Source organism: Astatotilapia calliptera, chromosome 16 (genome assembly GCF_964374335.1).
Source record: "Astatotilapia calliptera chromosome 16, fAstCal68.1, whole genome shotgun sequence".
Lineage (NCBI taxonomy): Eukaryota > Metazoa > Chordata > Actinopteri > Cichliformes > Cichlidae > Astatotilapia > Astatotilapia calliptera.
In genome coordinates, this window is record NC_137437.1 from 10,917,594 (window position 1) to 10,939,122 (window position 21,529).

A 21,529-nucleotide genomic window follows, 5' to 3' on the forward strand; every position below is an offset into this window, starting at 1 on the left:
CTTGCTGTAGTGGGTGCTTGTGTGTTATAGGAAAGCCAAGTTAGTCACTATAGCTGATAACTCGTGGGCCAGATGTTTTCTTTAGAGGTATGTCATAAACTTAGTTTAAAGAAAAACAAAGAAAACTGGTGTTAATGAAGTAACTTTTCACTCGTCTCATTTTATTTATACAGATCATTGTTAAAGCATTTCCTCGGGAATTTTAACCTCCAGCTTCCTCGAGTGTTGGCATTTATGTGTTTGGCAATTACTGAGCATGTTTGTTGCATTAATGTAATTGAATTCATGTATATGCCTGTTTATGCCTCTGCCGTCTTTTGAGCTTTTCCTTCAGTTTTACTTCCACCTGTCTCATCATTTTGATTGATTTCTTGATTTCTGCTTCAGTCTCCCTTCAGTCCTAGAGTGTCTGCGTTTGTTACTTTGTGTGCTTAAAATTTTTTGAAATTTACTTTGCTTTGTCTGCGAGTCTTGCATTTGGGTCCTTTTTGCCACAGCAGGGGACAGATTCATTTCTGTTTAGTGTTTAGTTTTTAAATGGAATAACTGACTATTACATACCTCAGATTTTACTCCATTTAATAAAAGAATAATGATAATGAATTTATGTTTGATTAATGAAATATTAACTATTTATCTCAAATGTCAAATGAGATTTATAACCTCTGTCTATTAAATCGAAGAGGTAAGCGAGAGTCGACCTGTGGGTGAGAGTAACTTACCGCTCCCCCTGTCTCCCTCCACTCTTGAGATTGACCAAAACCAGGAGTGGGTGAGTGCCTGGAAGCGGGGTTATCTGGATAGAGGAAGGACAGATTCAGGTAGCTGCTAACCAGCTTTATTTGCATCATGGAGAAATGACAGGTGCAGAGTGAGCGGCCAGCATACCTGGAGTGCTTGTCCATCTCCAGGGGAGAATTTAAAAGTCTGATTGGTGTCATCAGGGCTGGTGCTGGGAGGTGATTCCCCCTCCCCTCGCTTCACCCCAGAATGACGGTCCTGAGAATGAAGGTGAAGTGATTGACTGTGTACAGGTCACATTCATTAAATTAAATTAAATTTTAGTTGTAAAATGACAAATGTACCTAACCTAGTCTGTACGACCTGTCTCTAAAAAAACTAAAAACAAAATACAAATTAAATGTCCAAGTCCATGAAAAAGCAGCTGGATAGCGCAGTGGCAACATTAGTGTCTTTGGAATAATAGCACAGGATTCTGATTCCAATTACGGCATGCCATTCACCGAACAGTTAGATACCATCAGATACCATACTAGAATAATAAACTGTCCACAGGAGACAGATGCTCCTTATGTCGAGATGCAACAACTCCTCAGAATGTACAGGTCTCCAGCTGAAGTCCAGCACCCTGAGGCTCTATGAGCAACAGACAGTAGGAGGGCGAAGATTATTGAGTGTCAGTCACAACTCAGCAGCAAAAAATAAGCACCTATGAATACAGCAGGATGATAGCCCCCAAAGATGAGCTGCTCCAAGAGTGCCTCAGACAGCTAAAGACAGATGGTGATAAGGAAAAGGAAGAAAGAACTATGATGGAAGACCAAGCCTCTGCATGGGATGTACCATCAACAGACAGAGGAAAAAGCTGACATCAAGAAATTCTACCAGTGGCACGAAAAGAACCGAAGTAAAGGAAAGAACAGAGGCTCTGATCATGGCAGAATATATTCAGAGCCTCTGTTCTTTCCTGTTCTTATAAGAACTGGCCCTCAGCACCAGATTCACAGATGCAGGAGTCTATCATACAGTCAGGGCACAAACTGCAGATGCTCTCGAGGACCTAAGATTCAAGCTGGGGTAGTGTACACTGAAAGGTGCGACCAAGCGGCTGAGATAGTGTGCGTGAATATCTGTGCCACATGGGGACTAGAAGTCCCCAACTCCTGATAGGAGACACCACCAAAGGTAGTTGGGAACATCAGGGCTAAGGTGCTGTAGGACTTTGAGCTCCAGACAAGCAGTTGCTGGACAAACAAGTGGTGGCTGACAGGAGCAGATGTTTACAGATGTGATAGATGTGGTGATCATTAGAAGCTTTAACCCTGAAACTGGAAGAGTGGCTTCAGCAGATTCCAGAAAGTGCTCTGGCACTCAAGCTTGATATGTATCAGTTTGTCACTTATGGATTTGTGTGAGAAATTAAAAAGTGAGGAGCATAAAAATACTCCAATAATTGTTTTCACCACTAAAACAATCACTGCTTTTAATAATATTTGCTGATTGTGAAAAAGACGAACGTGTTTGGAGGTTGTAACTCGGCCATGCGGTGACAAAAGGAAGTTTTATAAATAACGATTTGTCACGTTTAACACTGACTTCCTTTGATTAACCTTCCAGAACCTCCACAGGGAGGTTTTTAGGAAACATTCAGTCATTTCACACAGAACATGAAATAGTTGCATAGCCATACATAGCAAATGTATAATGGCCGTGCATTATATCAGCATTAACTCATTATTCCTGTCACACTTGCCTCCTGTCTGGTGTCGGGATACCAGTGGATGTGCAGTAACCTTTCAAAACTAGAACGGGGAATGTCACAATGGGTGACATCACTGTGGTGACATTACATCTAACTACTTGTATTTAGAGAGAGTTTATGTCTGTAAATGGGTGATTACATAAAGGTAAATCTCTCATTTTTAAGGTAGTTTTACTTTAAGAGCGAGAGACACAATATCAACAGAAAAATAAATACCTAAAAGTTATGAATTGATAAACTGATACCTGACCAAATGAGGTAAATGAATGCATCACAGAGTTTTCCTTAAATGTACTCTGTAGCTGCACGTCAAATGCACTGATTCTTATATAGCGCTTTTCTACTCTCCTGGAGCACCCAAAGTGCTGTATACAACACCCAATCACACCCATTCTCACAAGTGCTGACTCTAAACTGAGCTTTTCTAATGACATTCACACTCCGATGGATGCATCGGAGAGAAACTTGGGGTTAGTATCTTGCCCAAGGATACTTGGCATACAGACTGGAGGTGCCAAGGATCGAACCACAAACCTTCCGATCAGTAAGTGACCTGCTCTACCTCCTGAGCAACAGCCACCCGCAAATGCTTGATCAAATGCGTTGATCCGCATCTTCCGGGCAAGGACAGAGAGACTCAAGAGGAGCTTCTATCCCCAAGCCATCCGTGCCCTAAACACACACACCCGCCCTCTCACATCATCTATAATTGACTGAGACAGGACTCTTCCAGACACTAAACCAAGGAACAATGTACATTTCAATTCCTTTAATTTTAAATATGTTTATATTGTCTATCCTGTAAAATAGTCAGATATCTATTCATATTAATGTACAGAATTCACCTGCTTGCTGCTACTACTGCACATTCACCCAGTGTATATACTATATATATATATATATATATATATATATATATATATATATATATATATATATATATATATATATATGATGTTCTTCCTCTACACCCCCCCCCCAATTTTTGCACATGTCGAGGAGCGTGTCAGGCTACATTTCACTGTGTGTTATACTTGTATAACTATGCATGTGACAAATAATAAAGAACCTTGAACCTTGAAATGCTTGATCTCACCCTTATGGAGTAGGTCTGTTTTTACCTACAGAACTGCAGCAACTTCTCCAAACTTCTAAACTCTGACCACATATTTTTTGTTAAATTGATTTTTAAAGAGTCCAATAAATGTTAAACTGGTGAATTAAAACTATTTGAGTTTTTGCTGTATGCACGCTCTCGTACAGAGGAATGCATTCTTACCAAGACGACAGGGCAGATGTACGAGGGCAACAGAGTGTGGTCCCTCAAGGCTCCTCCATCACACTCTGGCTTCACATTAGATGCACACTTATTATGGAGCTACAACAGAGAGGAAAGCCAGAAACATAAGAACTGTGGGCGTCATCCATCTGTGAGACTGAGTCTGTTAAACACTACCAGTACGAAAAGCTATTCTTCTGAGGGCATTCTCACTAATGGGCTGTATTGACTGTTTGACAGGTCATATAGGACCAATCAATAAGCTATCACTTTGTATTTCTGAGCAAGATGTCTTTAATACTGATACAAGAGATTTGTGAGAGCTTTGGCTGTGGGTTTTTGATAGTCATGAAAATTCAAAGTCAGCACTGACACCTAGAGGATCTGAAGTGCAATGACAAGTAAAATATATATGAAGGTCTGTGTATTCGTGTATCACATTATGGAGACATTACAGTTTCAGTTATGTTGTGGTTTGTCTGATAGTAGTTTGCAGAAGGATTAGGTATATACTAAGAGAAGTAATGTACATGGGGTTACTCAGTACAAGCTGTACTTCAGATACTTTAATTAGTTTCACTGCTAAAATAATTACTGCTTTTAATAACACTATACTAATATTTAGCTTTATGTTATTATGGATAAAACTCCCATCAGTATATAGATACCTGTATACACATGCATCTCCAGTTACACTATTAGAGTGACTGATCAATCAATAATTATCATCTGGTAATAAAATATATATGATTTTGATTATTAAGTACACCAAGTGAAGGTAAAAATAGCCTTAAATACCACCTTTCTCTTGCTAGCTTTTTGCAAGTCAGACAATAAATTTGCACAAACACGTAAAAAATGAGTAAAAAACTGTTTTATAAAGGAACAGGGAATAGAGAAGAACAGTAACACAAACACTTAAAACTATCTAACCTGGCTTAAAATATCTATTTAGGCTGTGCAAACGTTTCTTTAATTGAATTATGTTCTTCAGATTTTTTTCTATTTAAGGAACTGTCATCCATGTTCTTAAGGCTTTAGAGCTTACTTTGCTTTCACTTTAGCTAAGCAGCCTTTCCCTCGTCTTCATCTTTGTCTATATCTACTGCTGTCTTCCTCTGTATGGCAGTGTTGACACTGCTGTGTACTTCTAGAGATTAATGTTTCCTGTTAATCGTTCATCTGAGTTTATATAAGGCAGCGACTCACAGTGATCTGACACCAGACGCAGTGCAGGCCAGTGAGGCCCTGGTAACATTTGATGCTTCTGTGACAGCGGTCGCACTTGGTAGGAGAGTTACCCTCCATCCATACATGCTGCATAGCCTAGAGAAACAACAGGAGAACGGGACATTTTTTATTCAAGTATTTAATGCTTTTCAATTTTGTATTCAATGGTGCATGCTGTTAGTTCAAATTCATCCATATTTTATTTCACAAATATTGCTGAACACCTTTTAAAAATATTGCAGAACTGGTTTCAAAATCTAGTAAATGTAAAGCAGCTATGAAATGCTGGTACTCCCCAGCACTGCTTATCTAAAGAGAAAACATGCATGAATAGAGCAACAGTAAGAACACTAACAGATGAGGCACATTTTCTAAGCTAAAAGGCAAAAGCATCTCTGCTAGCCTCAAGAATTTTGCTGAAACCTTGTTGCACATATTACAAACTTGTTTTGTTACCTCAGCAAAGCTCTGATAACAGCGGTTTTACAGTTGCCACTAATAGTCACGTTTGCTATTCAGTATCTATCTGTAGATTTTTTTTCAAAGCACTTCAGTCAATTATACTTCCCATTCATGTGCTTATTGCTGTTCTATTAGTCATCTCTGCTGTAGAGATATGAGGAAATGAGTTGCACAAAATTATACAGTCACTGAAGTCCTATAAGGTGAGTATAATATGAAGTAAGATATTTTTTTTAATCTTGTAAAAGCTATTATCAATTTTTGCAAATTTCATTTTATTTATTTCATTTCATTATTTCTATTCACCACAGAGCACTGACAACATATCAAATGTTTAAACCCAGAAAATGTACAATTTAAAGAAAAAGTTCATTCATTTAATTAAAAATAAAAATTCATGCCATTAAAAACTCAATTTGAACAACAATGTTTCTCAAGAGAACTCTCATTGGGTCGAAGAAAATTAGAATCAGAATACTTTAATAATCTCTAAGGAAATTGCGTAAATTAGAAAAAGCTGGATTAGTAGGTTGCACTAAAAAGAAACAACTGGAGGAACAGTATGCAGTGAATTAGGTTAACTGGCAACAGGTCAGTAACACAAAGAGGTAGAAAAAGAACATCTTAGAGAGGCAGAGTTTCGTAGAAGCAATGGTCAGCAGAGGTTTGCCAAACAATTTCAGAGATGTCAGATCTGAAAAGTCCTTTCCAGTTCAAAAGTTTTGAAATGGAGAAAACAAAATACGCGCTCACAGTGGAAATAAAAAACAGATTACCAAAACAGTTCATCGGTAATCCAATATATTAAGTTAATAATTAGAGAGAGACTTTGCTCGAGGCTACAATGAAGCTCTAATAAGTCCAAAAGGAAGGAAATGTGCTCTACAAAGCATAATCAACATGTGACCCGAGTCAGTGTAATCATTCTCAACTGCTTCAGCGTGTCAGTGCTAAAACACAGAGAACCTTACATGACCTCAAAGGCAATCCCATGATCCTCGCTGCTCTTTTAAAAGAGACCACGAGCCAGCAGGAATCTGCTCAACAGGCTGCTCGGTATTCCCGTCTCATTACCCAGCAGCAACACTGTGTGCAGAATGAACCCTTTGATTGTACTTACGTTGGTGTGTCTGCGTGACTTGGCGTAGGTGCTGATGCAGGCAGCGATGTCTTTGGACACACAGCGTTCATGTACTGTGTATTTGCATACTAAAAAAAAACAAGGGTAAAATTACTTTATATCATAAACAAGCTGCAGAATTGTTAAACAATCTTTCTTAAACCTATTTGTCTTGTCCAGTAACTCCAACTGAAAACATGACTGGCAGGGAATTTAATAAGAAGTTAATTACACTGAAGATCATTTCAATCTATAAGTGCTTGCAATCAACAGTGACAATAACATCAGCCCTTCAGAAGCGGTTCCTACATGGGAGAATTCAGTAATGAAATTACACATAATGACATCATTAATGCGTTTTTAATGCTGCCTGTGAGGACTTTTAATCGAAAACAACACTGACTCAGACACACTCAGGCACGATAAACGGCCTAAATTTCAGTCTGACATAGTGACAGTGACGCTGAGAGGAGGAAGTCAGAGCAGGAGAATAATGGACACCAGGAGACGCAAAAGCAGAAAGACCAACAAGGAGACGTTGGAAGGTGCAGAGACTCACAGGAGCAGCAGAGGCCCTGTTTGCGCACTCCGAGCAGCATGGTATGGCAGTAGTTACAGTAGGCTGGTTTGTTGAAGTGCTTGAGACGCCAAACATGCTGCCCATCTTCCTGCACATTCTAGGACAACACAACAAGAGTGAAAATTTAAATAGGACACGATTCATTCTCCTAACAGGACCATCCCAACTAAACTCGAGCAACACTTAATTTCAGTGATATACAGCATGTTTTCTCTCCTGAATAACTGATTTAGCATCTATACATACTCCTGTAAGAAAAACCAGGAAAGAAAAAGGCCATGTCTGAAAAATGAAGCCAGTGTGGAAGTAGCAAAAACTGCAAATCTTCTAAAGACCTCTTCAGGCTGGCTCCAAAAGAGAGCCAGTCTCTGTGTAATCCCTATATAAAAATGCCCAACGTGCATCTTAAAAAAACACGTTAACAGCCTGGAGCAAAAAAATTTTGTTGTTCTTTATGGAAAATGCATCCTTTCAGAATAACTTTTATGGTGGTTACATTTATCTGATCTTAACAAAGGCAGCGATTAGCAGTCAGGCTTGTAGCACTGTAGTCTCCATTTCCACCTGTAGAGAATCACTGTGGTGATCTCTTTGGACTGCTTTTCATCTTTGCTTTGATTCATCTTTGATTGTGTGTCCTCATTACGATCGGTATTTTTGTTTATGTGTGGAACTGTAGCTATGGTAACGTTTCATAACTCGAAAGTAATGAAACGAATAAGAGTAGTGTAATGATATTGACAAAGGACGTACAATGTGTTTTCTTTATTTTGATATATTAGATTTCAGAAAGCAACACTGTTACACAATCTGCAACTCAGGTGCACACAATAAAGAGAAAAGTCTAAAACAGGGGTCGGCAAACCTGGGAAGGGTTAACTGATGACTGGCCAGAGGGCATTTGCCTGTTGGGACTATGGTGATTTTTCATTTTTATGGGCCTATGATTTTATTTTTTTTATTTTTTAGTAACGGTATAAACAATGAAAGATGGTGGATTGGCCAGATGCTGGCAGATGTGTAAAAATAACTTAGTTGTTTGGTGGTGGCTATGGCGGAGCTTCCACAGAGGCCAGCAGGTGGATGAGGGAAAGTGGAGGTAGGAGGAGGAGAGACCTGAGGCAACAGGTGAACTGAACTTCAGGTAAGAAGTTATGACCTGCAGTCTATCTGGGTCAGATATAAACCAAGTTTAGGTGGAGTTTTCGTTGTGCTGACTTTTTACAGTCAGTTACAATAACTCGTACTGCGTGCTAGCTAGCATGACGGAGTTTCTATACAGCTGGGTGGGTGCTATGATGTTTCTGATAGTGAACTTCATAAGGTTAGTTAGTAGAGTTGCCAACCGTCCCGTAAAAAATGGAATCGTCCCGTATTCAGAGAAAATAATACGAGTTTCGTATTGAGCTGAAAAGAAACAGTTTGTCCCGTACTTCAGCTAGAATGAAAGAAAAGAAGCTGGAGTTATTCTGTCTTCACGCTGCAGCTGACTCTTCTTCTCTCATTCTCTCCCCCTCCCTCTCCTGTTGCTACTTCAATCATGAAACTGATCAATGATCAGCTGATCGGCTTTTCTCTCTTGTTTGTTTATCGCCCACTTTGCGCCAGAAAGAGGAAACCAGCGGATGTCGCGCTAAACAACAGCAGCACGTTTAAGCTTGATCAGCTGTTGTTAGAATTTATTTAATATTAATTTCTAGCATCAGCTGATGTTTGCTGGAGCCACAGCTGTAAACCTGCTGGTCATGATGTCGGTTTGGATATGTGGTGAGAGGGAAACATGAAGATGATACCAGGAGATGTCCTTACTGAATCATCAGAGCTGAACAGGTGATGGAGAAACAGGTTTACCTTTTAGGTGACATGAATGAGTTGAAGGGAAGTTATGAACTGTTTCTGAGAGACAAATAACACCAGGATCCTTTTCTATGTAGCTGACAGCTGGTAACTGTGCAGGGGCGGGTCTAGCAAAGTTTTGCCAGGGGGGCAGGTAGGGCATTAACAGGGAAAGGGGGGCACAAAGAAATACTTTTCTTTGTTCTTCTCATTTAAAATGTCTGGCTGTTATTAAATAATTATCTGAAGCTTACAACCAAAGTTTTTATCTGATGTAAAATGTATAGAAATCATACATATACCAACAAGATTTTACATCACTGTCACAACAGCATTTGTTTTCATTCCAAGGCTTTATAACTTTAATACCTGGTGGGCCGGTCTCTAGTCAAAATGCCCGGGCCGATTTTTTGTCCCAGTCCAGCCCTGGGCACGACACGCAGTGAATTAATCTGAGAAGGTGCATTAAAAAACAAATGGCCGGGCCAGCGGTGCACATTGCAAATTAGCTTGCATAGACAGATTAGTTGTGCCGCTTCTTAATGACGGTATCTTAGCTAACAACTCCAACTACCAGATTCAACTTGTAATTGGCTAAAAATTACTTAGCCTACCGGTAAGAGGGACGTTGCTAGCTGGCAGTTTTTTCAAGCGATGTTGAAATTTCCACATTTCGACACTTCAAATGCTTCAGCGCAGCATCAGCATTCGTAGACTCGAGACTGATCAAACCAGAAAGCTTTAATGAGCAGCTGGATTTGTCTCGCAGTAACTGGCTGAGTTAATGCGACATTGAAATGCAGCTGATTGAAATAAAAACCTTGACTCTGTGGGGGTCAAAGTTTGCAGAAATACAAACGCAGCTGGAATCCATATCTGTGCGTGTTCATGGAGCTTGCATTTTCACCTGCTGGACATCACTACCTGACAAGTTTAACTGTCTTCAGAACATTGCAGAGGCCTTATTGACAGTATTTGGCTCTACATATCTGTGTGAGCAGATTTTCTCTCACATGAGTGTCCTCAGGTAGCCGTCTGAATGCTGGACACTCGGAGACCTGTGTCTCTGAGTGGGAGACCAGAGATCACATTAACATGTGTGTCTCTGTATTAACAGACATGCCATATTGGCCCAGTTTATTTTTCTTATCATTGTTGTGAGGAGACCATAAATAGCGTTTGCATTTTCTGTTGTACAGTTCATTTGCTGTTATGGATAAAAAGTGTCTTTGTTTTGTTTCAAAATAGCTGATAACTATTCGCTGATAGTTGCCAACATCTGCAAACAAATATAATTCTATTAAGTTGTTCTATATAGTGTGTAACTGTTAATATAGAGCGTTATTAAATGTATTGCTAATGCAATCATATGGCACACTGACTTCTGAGGAAAGTTTAGATGGCACTCATCATCAGAAAGGTTGCCGACCCCTGGTCTAAAATCTAAAACCTTAACAGTTCGTGTAGGTGAGTAAGAACCCTACAGTTCAATACAAAAACACCAGAATAGTATAGAAATGCTTTCAAACACTGCAAGAACAAAGTAAACATACACTTTTCCAAGCACATACCGTATCCATGCCCAGCAGGACAAGTAAAGGGATGGTGGTGAGGCCTCCTCTGATCCACTCATCTAAGGTGACCGTCCCATCTCGGTCGTAGTCGATCTCTTCCATCATCTCTTTCAATATCTAAAGATACACAGGTACACTTCAGCCCATAAGTATTTGACTATGATACATATGTCTGTAATTTTGCACATCACGGTGGATTTTAGATCAGGCAAATATGACGCAACTGAAATGCAGAGTTAGTGTAATAATTCCCTCTAAATGTCAGAAAACCTCAGAATAAAGTGGGATAAAGTGGTTTTTATACATTGTGTACAAAATTAGATATATGTTCTCACTGGGTCTTAACTTTACTTTACTTTTTGGAATTAAAATCCACTTTATGGGTGTCAGCTTAGGTTTTGGGAGACATCAAGGATGCATAGACATTCGCATAGAGGCCTCAATAGATGTTTCTCTTTCTGTTCACCATCAGACTTTATTGCAACTGGGAGTGTGTTTGCTCACCGGTCGTAGTTCTGTTGAATCCCACTCCAGATACTCTGCCACATGCACCATCTGATTAATGATGCGATCCAGCTCCTATGTAAAGACAAAGCATAACTTACAGGACAGAGAAACTATCATTTTAGCTTTTAGAATAGCTTCTCATTTCAAGCACGGAGCAAATACCAGTCTTTTCCTGAACATGTTTTTTAGCCATTGTTATCGGAATTGTTCCGAACATGAAATGCAAAGTAAAACAAAGTCTGAATGTTTTATGTATTTCCCTCTTTGTATAACCTGTATCTGTCTGTTTATGTGATCTCTGTGACACGTGGCTAATATTAAACTTAAGAGATCCATTACAGATGATCTTATGTAAACACAAGGCTGTCACTGAATGTCGAGGTTACTATTCTTGGAGCTGCTGTGTACAAAGTGAAAAGAGAAGGAACAAAACACAGAGACGGAAAGACAGGGAGAGGCTGAGAGAGACGGAGAGGAAACATGAGGGAGATGCAAAAGCAAATGGAGTCCACTTACCGAGCTGTCCAGGACCCCATTGCCGTCTGTGTCGTACAGCCGGAACATGACTAGAGGGAAAGGAGAGAACAGAGATCCCATGATGACTCAGATAATTAGTAGCTCTCGGAAGCTGAAACATTCATTCCTGGACTCTATCCAGATGGCCACTGGGTTAAAGAAGTGCTTCTTCTGTACCGCAGCAAAGGAACTAATTAGAAGATTAGCCTTGATAGTCAGTGCCAATTATAGCCACAGACAGTAAAGAAGTCAATTGGGCACAGCGGGGCTTAAGCATGTCACTGACCTGCCCTTTGAGGGAGCTGTTAGTGGTGTATCTAAGGCACTGTTGACACAGCCAGATGGAGGGAATAGCCTTATTACTTACTTTCTGTCAACCTGAGCTAGCAGGCTAGCTTTAGAGGCCACACACACTGCACATGTCAGCTGCTCCCACCTCTATCATACTCCCCACACACCCACACACACTTCCATCACTGTCACTTACACTCCAACTTGTCTTCAGGCGTCCCCCTCTCCAGCAGGGAAAGGTAGCAGACAATGTCCTTGAGAAAGACCACCTGGGGTGATGGCAGTGGGGAGGCTCGCTGAGGTGATGGGCTCCTCCGCAGTGACAAATGCTTCTCAGAGTGGGTCCTCTCTGTTGATGTACAACATAAACTTTCAAAGCTACTCATAGCACCCATCACTCTTTCTACTCCGCTGAGTTTCCTCATTAAGCATACACAGTAAAAGCACCAGTAAATTATACATTTAAGCATTCGTATGACACTTTGGAGAACCCCAATCACTGTGCATGTCCCTGAGACAGTGGAGAACCGGTGGACAAAACACCTCGCTGTACAGCTGCAACAGAAGCCATGTGAGGGGATGTAATTGGATTACCAGCACCTAGATGAAACAATTCAAGTTAAATCAATTCCACATTGCAGCACACACTAAACACATGGCTTATTCTGTTACTTCAACATTGAAAGCGTTCACCGAACTGCATTCTGAGTCTGCGGTTGAGTCCTGCCTGCTCAAGCTCAAGCCATAAACAGACTCAGCGGACTCAACTCTGTTCTTGTCACTGGCTCGTTCAGCAGGAAGCTCAGCTGGCGAGACACAAAGCTTCTCCCTGCGTCAAGGTAAGCAGAGTATGGATGATTTTTCACTGGACTTTTGGATATTGGCTGAAGAGGCTGCCTCTGTCGATGAAATGATAGACTGACTTCGTTTATCAGGGTGGACAATTGAATGCGGGAACTTCATCCGAGGAAGGACTACGAATCCCGGGGACCTGCACACAAGAAAACGTCCAGTCTCGGCACCATTTCCTCAGAGCAACGAGCAGACTTGGAAGGAGAAACAGAGTGTGGAGAACAGCCCATGTAGCTGGGTTGTATTCATCTATCTCCTGTCAAACATCTCAAGCGCATCCAGGCTGGTGAGTGCTTGTACACTAGCAAAAAAAGGCATTTTCATTGATGTCTGTTCTCACCGGTTAAAACAGTGGTTCCCAAACTTCTTTTGCTGGGCCCCCCTTTGTTTTACAAGAAAAATGTGCACGCGCGCACACATCCTCCAACCACACACACCCATATTTTGCTCCATTGCGGTTTATTTCACACCTCAAACATTTAGTAAACAATTAAGCAAATAGACGTAATCTGCAATAAATTACAGGTAGTAATAAAATAAACTACTAACTCTTTTACGCTACGTCCGCACCTACGCGGGTATTTTTGAAAACGCAGCTGTTTCGTCCACACAAACGGTGTTTCGAATCACCGAAAACTGAGATTTTTTTTTTTTAAAACTCCTTTTTTGTGTTTATGTGTGGACGAGGAATACAGAGTTCATCACACGACGTCAAAGGTATGTGCCTTTTTTCACGTCACGCTGTGCGCACGTCATTGTTTACATGAGATGAATTGCAGAATGGCAGATAGAGACGAAATACTGTTAATCTGACTATCTTCAGGTTTTACACGCTTACATACACACGCAGTTACTGTCCCTCCATTTAAAAAGGCAGAGGCGTCACGGTGTAATTATTTTGCGTGTAGTTGTTTTTTTCCTGTGTAATAATATTCAACATTGCTATCAATACATTTTTCAAAAAATGCCTCTCTGTGCAAAATGGGTTTAAAAACATAAACAGCTGTTGGATGCTGTTTGTCCGGGATTTGAACCGGGGAACAAATTGTGGCAGGATCAGCCTGATATTATTTGTATCCCACTGTAACTTTACTGTATAAAGAGCTAACATCTCCAAAATATCAGGAGTAGTTAGTCATTACAACAAGTGTTTGTGAACTAAAAATCAGGAATGTGGGTTACTGTTTGTCCGTGATTTGAAGAGCCCAGCACGTGCTCCCGACGAAGGGAAAATTAATCCTGCAGGGGAGACCTACCTCGGCACTTGTGCAGGTGAAGCCAAAGGGAAGATATGCTTCATTATATTTTCTAGTCTTTGGCTTAGAAAGAAGTTGGTTTGGAAACACATTCAGCTATGCTTCATCTCCTGCTTTGCGTTTCTGTAGGCGCCCGTGCTAGCAGTGTCCAAGCGTTTTGTTTTTTTCCCCCCTTTTCATCCCGCGCGCCCCCTGCCATGGCTCTGCGCCCCCACTAGGGGGCGGGCCCCACATTGTGGGAAGGTCTGGGTTTAAAAGATGGAGCCTGGCAGTAAAGGTGGGGATACTGGCGGGGCAGGTGGGGCCTTTTCTTTGCACACTTCTACTTTGTCATTACTTATAGTTCCTCACACCTCGGTATTCACCACTCATCCAACATGTGAAACCTGCTGTGAGGACAATTAAAGTGTGGCCAGAGGGGACAGACGCAGTGCTCCAGGACAGATTTAAAAACACAGACTGGAATATGTTCACCCACACAGACCTGGACCAGTACGCCTCATCTGTACTGGATTACATCTCCAAAACCACAGACAGTGTCACCACCCAGAAACGGATCACCATGTACCCCAACCAGAAGCCTTGGATGAACCGGGATGTTCGTCTCCTCCTGAAGGCCCGCAACACTGCCTTTAGGTCAGGAGATGCACACGCCTACAGCACAGCCAGGGCTAATCTAAAGAAGGGCATCAAAAAAGCCAAACACCATTACAAAAAGAAGGTAGAAGAACACTTCTCCAACTCCAACCCCCGACGCATGTGGCAAGGACTCCAGACCATCACAGACTACAGGACCACCAAACCCTCCCCCGCATCCTCTGATGTCTCCTTCCTCAACGAGCTCAACAACTTTTATGCTCGTTTTGAGCGAGGGAACCCCACAACCACAACCAAAGCAGACATGACGCCAGACCACCAACCTCTGACTCTCTCCCCCACCGATGTAGGAGCGATGCTGAGCAGGATCAATGTCCACAAGGCTGCAGGCCCTGATGGCATCCCCGGGTGTGTTCTCAGAGCGTGTTCTGGGGAGCTTGCAGGAGTGCTCACAGACATATTCAATCTGTCCTTGGCCCACGCTGTGGTACCGGCCTGCTTCAAATCCACCTCCATCGTCCCGATACCCAAAAACTCCAACCCATCTTGCCTCAATGATTACCGCCCAGTAGCACTCACCCCCATCATCACTAAGTGCTTAGAGCGACTGGTCCTAGCACACTTCAAATCCTGTCTCCCCCCCACCCTGGACCCCCACCAATTCGCATACTGCCGGAACAGGAGCACAGAGGATGCAGTCTCCATCGCAATGCACTCTGTCCTCTCACACCTGGACAACAACAACACCTACGCCAGAATGCTGTTTATAGACTTCAGTTCAGCATTCAATACAATCCAACCCTCACAACTCATCAGGAAACTGACAGACCTGGGTATCAGTTCCCTCATCTGCAAATGGTTACTGGACTTCCTGACCAACCGCCCCCAACATGTCCGGCTGGATAACCGCTGCTCATCTACCATCACAATGAACACCGGTGTACCACAAGGCTGTGTGATGAGCCCTTTCCTCTACTCCCTCTTCACCCACGACTGCAGACCTGCTGATGGTTCCAACACCATCATTAAGTTTGCAGATGACACCACGGTGATTGGCCTCATCAGTGACAACGATGAGGCCGCCTACAGGGAGGAGGTGGATCGTCTGGCTGAGTGGTGCGACACAAACAACCTGCTGCTTAACACCGAGAAGACCAAGGAGCTCATCGTGGACTACAGGAGGAATGCTGACCCACATCCACCCATCCACATTAAGGGGACGGCTGTGGAGCGTGTGAGCAGCTTCAAGTTCCTGGGAGTCCACATCTCCGAGGATCTCACCTGGACGACCAACTGCTCCAAGCTGGTCAAGAAGGCTCACCAGCGCCTCTTCTTCTTGAGGACTCTGAGGAAGAACCACCTGTCCTCAGACATCCTGGTGAACTTCTATCGCTGCACCATCGAGAGCATCCTGACCAACTGTATAACAGTCTGGTACGGGAACTGCTCTGCCTCGGACCGGAAGGCGTTGCAGAGGGTCGTGAAAACTGCCCAGCGCATCGCCGGAGCACCACTTCCTGCCATAAAAGACATCTACAGGAAGCGGTGTCTGAAAAGGGCTGGGAAAATCATCAAAGACCCCAGTCACCCATCACATGGACTCTTCACCCTCCTGCCCTCTGGGAGGCGCCACAGGAGCCTCCGGACTAAGACCACCAGGTACCGGAACAGCTTCTTCCCCACAGCTGTCAGACTCCTGAACTCTGCCTCCTGACATCTGACCCACGTTAAACTCATGGACTGAACATACACACACCCACAATGGACAACTGTACCCTCAAACACAATAATAACATGGACTGAACCACCACTCACAACCACTAGCACTTTATATAGCCTCTGTAGAAACTATCTACACCCTCACTTATCTTAACTGCACTACTGTATAGCTCTGTGTAAATAATCATTCTGTACATTCGATAATCTTTAATCCTACAACTGTTTACAACTTGCATAGTTCCCATTTCTGTATAGCTGTATATCCCAGATTCTGTAAAGTTATTTATTTCATATTCTGTATAGTTTTTCATATTTATATCCTGTTCATATCCTGTACATAGCTTGTACTCACTACAGCCTGTACATACTTATAGTTATAGAATATTCACAACATACTTCATACCGTGTACATTATAACATACCATAATAGACCCATTTCTGTAATATACTCACATATCTATATTATTGCTAATATATATTGTAATATATCTATATCACTAAAGCACTTCTGGATGGATGCAAACTGCATTTCGTTGCCCTGTACCTGTGCATGTGCAATGACAATAAAGTTGAATTCTATTCTATTCTATTCTATTCTATTCTATAGCCCCATCTCCTGGAATGACAAACCCGAAGTCCTGTCCCATCAGTTCTTACCCTCGGATGCCTCGGCAGCCTTTCCCCCTCAGCATGTAACACAGTCATCCTTACTGTTGTTGACTGGTTTTCTGAAGCAGCCCACTTCATCACCTTACCCAACTGCAATCCACACTGGAGACAGCCTAGCTAATGACCAATCATGTCTTCCAGCTGCATCGGATTCCTTTGGGATATCATGTCGGATGGTGGCCCTCAGTTTACCTGCTGGGTGTGAAAAGATTTTTTTTCTTTGGGTTTCACTCCTCCTGGTACTCCTGCCAGTTTTTCTCTCTCTCCACCTTGGTTCTCTGTCTCCTCTCTCTGCCTATCTGTTTGTGTGCTTTTGTGTGGTTACCGCACCTTTCAAACGCGGGATCCTCTTGGTCCCCACCTTCTGGCCTAGCACATCTGTGGCAATCGACTGACCTGCCCCTCATCTGGATATCAAAAGGCTCCCTTTGTTTTCCTCAAAGAGGATTTGTGAGTGTAAGTTGGAGAGAAAAGTCTGTTTCGTTATCGAGTCTAAAGACTGCTTGGACTGTCGGCTTGGATACTGTGCATAGAGACTGTAGATGTTTTTGTCTTTTTTGAAAGACTGTAAATAAACTCACTGAGCTGCATTCTGAGTCTGAGTATGACACACTTTAATACAAAAACTGTGATAAATCATATTATTGAGAGGACATATTGTTGTCAATTAAATCTGATTAGTTAGTTTAGTTTTAGTTAATTTTATTTGCTTATATTAGGTAGCTTTATTAGCTCTAATTATTATTATTATTATTATTATTAAGGAGAACTATTTTTTGTGTTTTGCACTGTGGCCATGATGTGAGATGCATACTTTAACCCTGTTGCGATTTACATATCGAAATATATGTGCTGAATTCATTTTTTAGTCATTAGTTTTAGAACTGGAATTTTGAAATAAAATATGGCTACATCATGAATTCACTGATTCGAATCTATATCCTGATTTTTTTTTTCTGGTTTCAGACAACAAGCTTTGTCCTGATTTGTCACCTCACCTGTTTGCGAGCTAAGCCATGGATGATCAAATAAATTAAAAAAAATTTTCTTATAAAAGATGCAAAGGACAGCTCATGAGGAAATGTGCTGCTAACAGTATCTGCACTACACTAAGCTACACGTTCCACACTACATTACAGTAAAATACAGTCAGTGCTGTTATTTTACAGTGCACATAGACTAATCTATAACTATGTGGTTTCACACCATAAAAGGTTAAAGCACTGTGCTGTACAGAAGGGGTTAAAGTGGAGGAACAGCGTTCCAGTACATGAGTAATTAAATCTGACAGGTCAATACAGGATCCTGTCAAGTGAGTTCATTTTTTCTCTGCTGCATCTCATTCTTGTGTGGTGTTCCTTCCAGCTGATGGAGTAACTGAGAAAACAATGATATAACAATGATACACCCTCAATGCACTGCTTTTTTCTCCTCACCCCTCTGATACATTCATGGTGGTCAAAGTTGGTTTTGTGGTACTTTATCATCTAGTTAGAGTGAGAATGTTTCTCACACAGCATATGATTTCCTTGTCTTTTCATACAGCTCAACAAATATCAACAAACACAAACCCATTTCCAGTGCAGTTTATAACACTTTGTATCTTGGTAGCTTATTCCAGGGAGACAATAGACATTAATGTAAGAAGGACAGGACAGGAAAGTGAAAGCCAAGGACTGAGCTGAAAGTGACGTTCAATAACCTGGAATTAATGTCTGAAATCATCTTTAAATAGTTTTGGATTTTTAAAAAAAAAAAAATTGGGTATTGGATGTACACATGATACATTGCTTTTTTCTTTCTTAATTTTTTTTATTAGGCCTCTTGTAAATCAAAATGTATGATCATTTTGTATTAGTTTACACCAAGAGCCATCAAGCAAAGATCAAAGTATATTTAAGGTATCGATGCTGATTAGATTCACTCACCAAGCCTTTTATACTAGCATTATGCTGCATAGAGCTTTTAAAGCCATGACAGCGTATGAAATATTTGCTTGTATCTTGTTGAACTCAACTGGCTAAAGCCACAAAGTGCAGAAAATCAGCAGCACAGGTCAGCTGACCACAGCCTGTACACAAAGTAAAAACTACTGGAGTTTACAATACAAGCTTTTACATTACTTATTTGTAAGTGAATCTTTTCCTCATGCTGCACCACCACAGTGTTCCCCCCTCTGCTAAATTCCACTTTAACCCCTGTGTATGAAATACAGGATTTACGGTATAACAGCGCGAGCTGCTTGCCATTGCACTTTTATTGAGCCCAGTGTAATCAGTAACAGACTCTAAAGAAACAGTCTTTACTAAAATCTAACCACATGTTGTCACATTCAAGCGCTTAAAAGGATGCTAAAGTTGACGTAAATATCCTAACACTATTTAACTTATCATTTAAACTGAAACATTTACATCTGCATGTCTCTCTGCACTAGTCAGAAGTAATTCTTTTATTATACTGTAAAAATGTATGCTGTTTAGGTTTTTTTTTTTTTTTTTAAATACTGTTTAGTTTGAGATTTTCTCATACTTTTTTGAAATCACACTTTTACATTACAAACTATATTATTTGTATGTTTTAAAAACAGATGGCTACATGATTTTTTTTTGTACTCTTGATATGGTTGTGAGGAGCTGTGGCACAGTATTATCACTTTTCCTTTCATAAACCACCAAAGAAATGAAAAAAGTCCTCCCTGTGGCATTCAGAGAGTATGATGTCTTATTATCACTGGTATTTAAGAGACTCCTGGGTGATTTGGCTGAAACACCCCCTAAACAAAAATCCATATTTGACCACAACCCTGAAGATTTAACTAAAATGTGTTTTGTTCTTTAACTAAGCAAGTTTCTTGTTAAACTGCTATTTGGAGTTTAAAACTGGAAGACTAAGGGACACAGATTTTTTAATATTTGTATCATACCCCTGAAGCAGATGTGTTCACTTCCTGATAAGTTTTAGTTTCCTGCCAAGACACACTTGTACGCCTCATGATTACCACTCATACCAGTATGATCTGTTGTGCTGTAATCACGCTGGTGAGAGGCAACTTTATAAGCCCAACAAAAAGAAGTAAAACAGTATTGTGGCTGATCTTACCTGGTGAAAGCTTAGGGGAGACTGGTGACTTGGCAGGACCAGGGTTAGGGGTCAGGGCATTGCTGCTGCCTTCTAAGGTTTTGACTCGGGTGCAGGGTGATAGGTGTGGCCCCCCAGGCGTGTGGGCCCCTGTCCCTGAACGCTGTGAAGAGGAACGAGATGAACAAGGGGAGGTGGTCGCTCCTGAACCCGCTGTGCTCATCACACTGGAGTGCTCTGGTGTGTGTCGGCTTATTGCAGACAGGATGCTTTTCCCATTCATCCCTGTACAGATTCACAACAGGGCAAAGGGGGATGGAACAGAAAAGAGAGATTTGAAAAGGGCATTTAGCAGAATAACAACAGTGCTGGATGAGGATGGTGGTTAATTGCAACATGCGCACAGCTGATAACTTCACAACAATAATCCAAATACAAATATCTCAAGTGCCTTATAGGTAAAGGAAGCCGGTAAGATGCTGCATTAAAACCAAATACACTCACAAAGCACCACTGTCATTCACCGAGCTACAGCCAAAAGACCATGAACTCACATCAACACAACATAAAGAAGCAACCACCAAGGGAGCGGGAGGCTACAGCCCGCAGGACTCTTGACCCATTATGATAACATCAATGCAATGATACAAGCTTGTTGTGGTACCTGTAATGGGAGCACAGGCCACTTCGGTCTGAATAGAGATGCCTGCATCGATGGAACGGGCTTCTATGGTCCATCATTGATTTGAGGGGAAAAAGACAGTGGTAGACGCAGCAACAGTGAGTGAACATCAGTGTTGATGGAGACCTCCTGATGCATATACTGTTCAGTATTTAAGAACAAAATCGATTCCCAGAAACCTTATCAAAATAAGAGCCTCATTTTTGGATCTTTAATGAGCACAGAAGTTTAACTGCACAATCAGTGGGTGCAATTAAGAATTCTGTTATATGTTCAGGTAGATATTGTTTCAAATGAGAATGCAACACAGCATCAGAATGCAACATATCACATGCAGTGAAACAGTCTTTATAAAGTTGTCCAAGGAGCATAGACTTGGGCAAATATGACTTTTCTTCTGACACAAATGATGAAGATGAAACGTACCGAAAAAAAACATGCATAACAATATGAGGCCATACCTGAAATCTAACCAGTACAGTAAGGTTATACCAGTCTACCACCAGGTGGTAGTGCAGGCTCTAACAACTGTGGGACTCTAAACACTGAAGCTGCCACAGACTGTACTCGCCAACCACTAAACTCGGTGATCAACCTCACACAGGTTAGGTTAATGTTATTCATTCATTTTTGCAAATATGATGAAGATAAAGTGAAGTTATTATGCTCAGTTACTGTCACTTGTATGCAGGCTTCCTAAGATGAACTCATGATGCATTTGCTCATGTACACACTGCTTGTTCAGGCCTTTGTACTTTGTACCCCCCAAAGAGGATAA

General features: G+C 41.4%; 1 protein-coding gene across 2 annotated transcripts in view; it reads right to left on the minus strand.

Moving 5' to 3' along the window:
• Positions 1-21,529, minus strand: part of dgkg (diacylglycerol kinase, gamma) — a 162,842-nt gene that overhangs the window by 89,970 nt on the left and 51,343 nt on the right. For both annotated transcript variants that reach the window (XM_080291182.1, XM_026145635.2), the window contains 11 exons: positions 20,091-20,354; positions 12,095-12,247; positions 11,608-11,657; positions 11,089-11,163; positions 10,582-10,701; positions 7,154-7,271; positions 6,595-6,683; positions 4,992-5,108; positions 3,783-3,881; positions 889-999; positions 723-796 (listed from right to left, as the gene is read on the minus strand). In XM_080291182.1, coding sequence (XP_080147308.1) covers positions 723-796; positions 889-999; positions 3,783-3,881; positions 4,992-5,108; positions 6,595-6,683; positions 7,154-7,271; positions 10,582-10,701; positions 11,089-11,163; positions 11,608-11,657; positions 12,095-12,247; positions 20,091-20,354 — 1,270 coding nt within the window. The remainder of the gene's footprint in view (positions 1-722; positions 797-888; positions 1,000-3,782; positions 3,882-4,991; positions 5,109-6,594; positions 6,684-7,153; positions 7,272-10,581; positions 10,702-11,088; positions 11,164-11,607; positions 11,658-12,094; positions 12,248-20,090; positions 20,355-21,529) is intronic.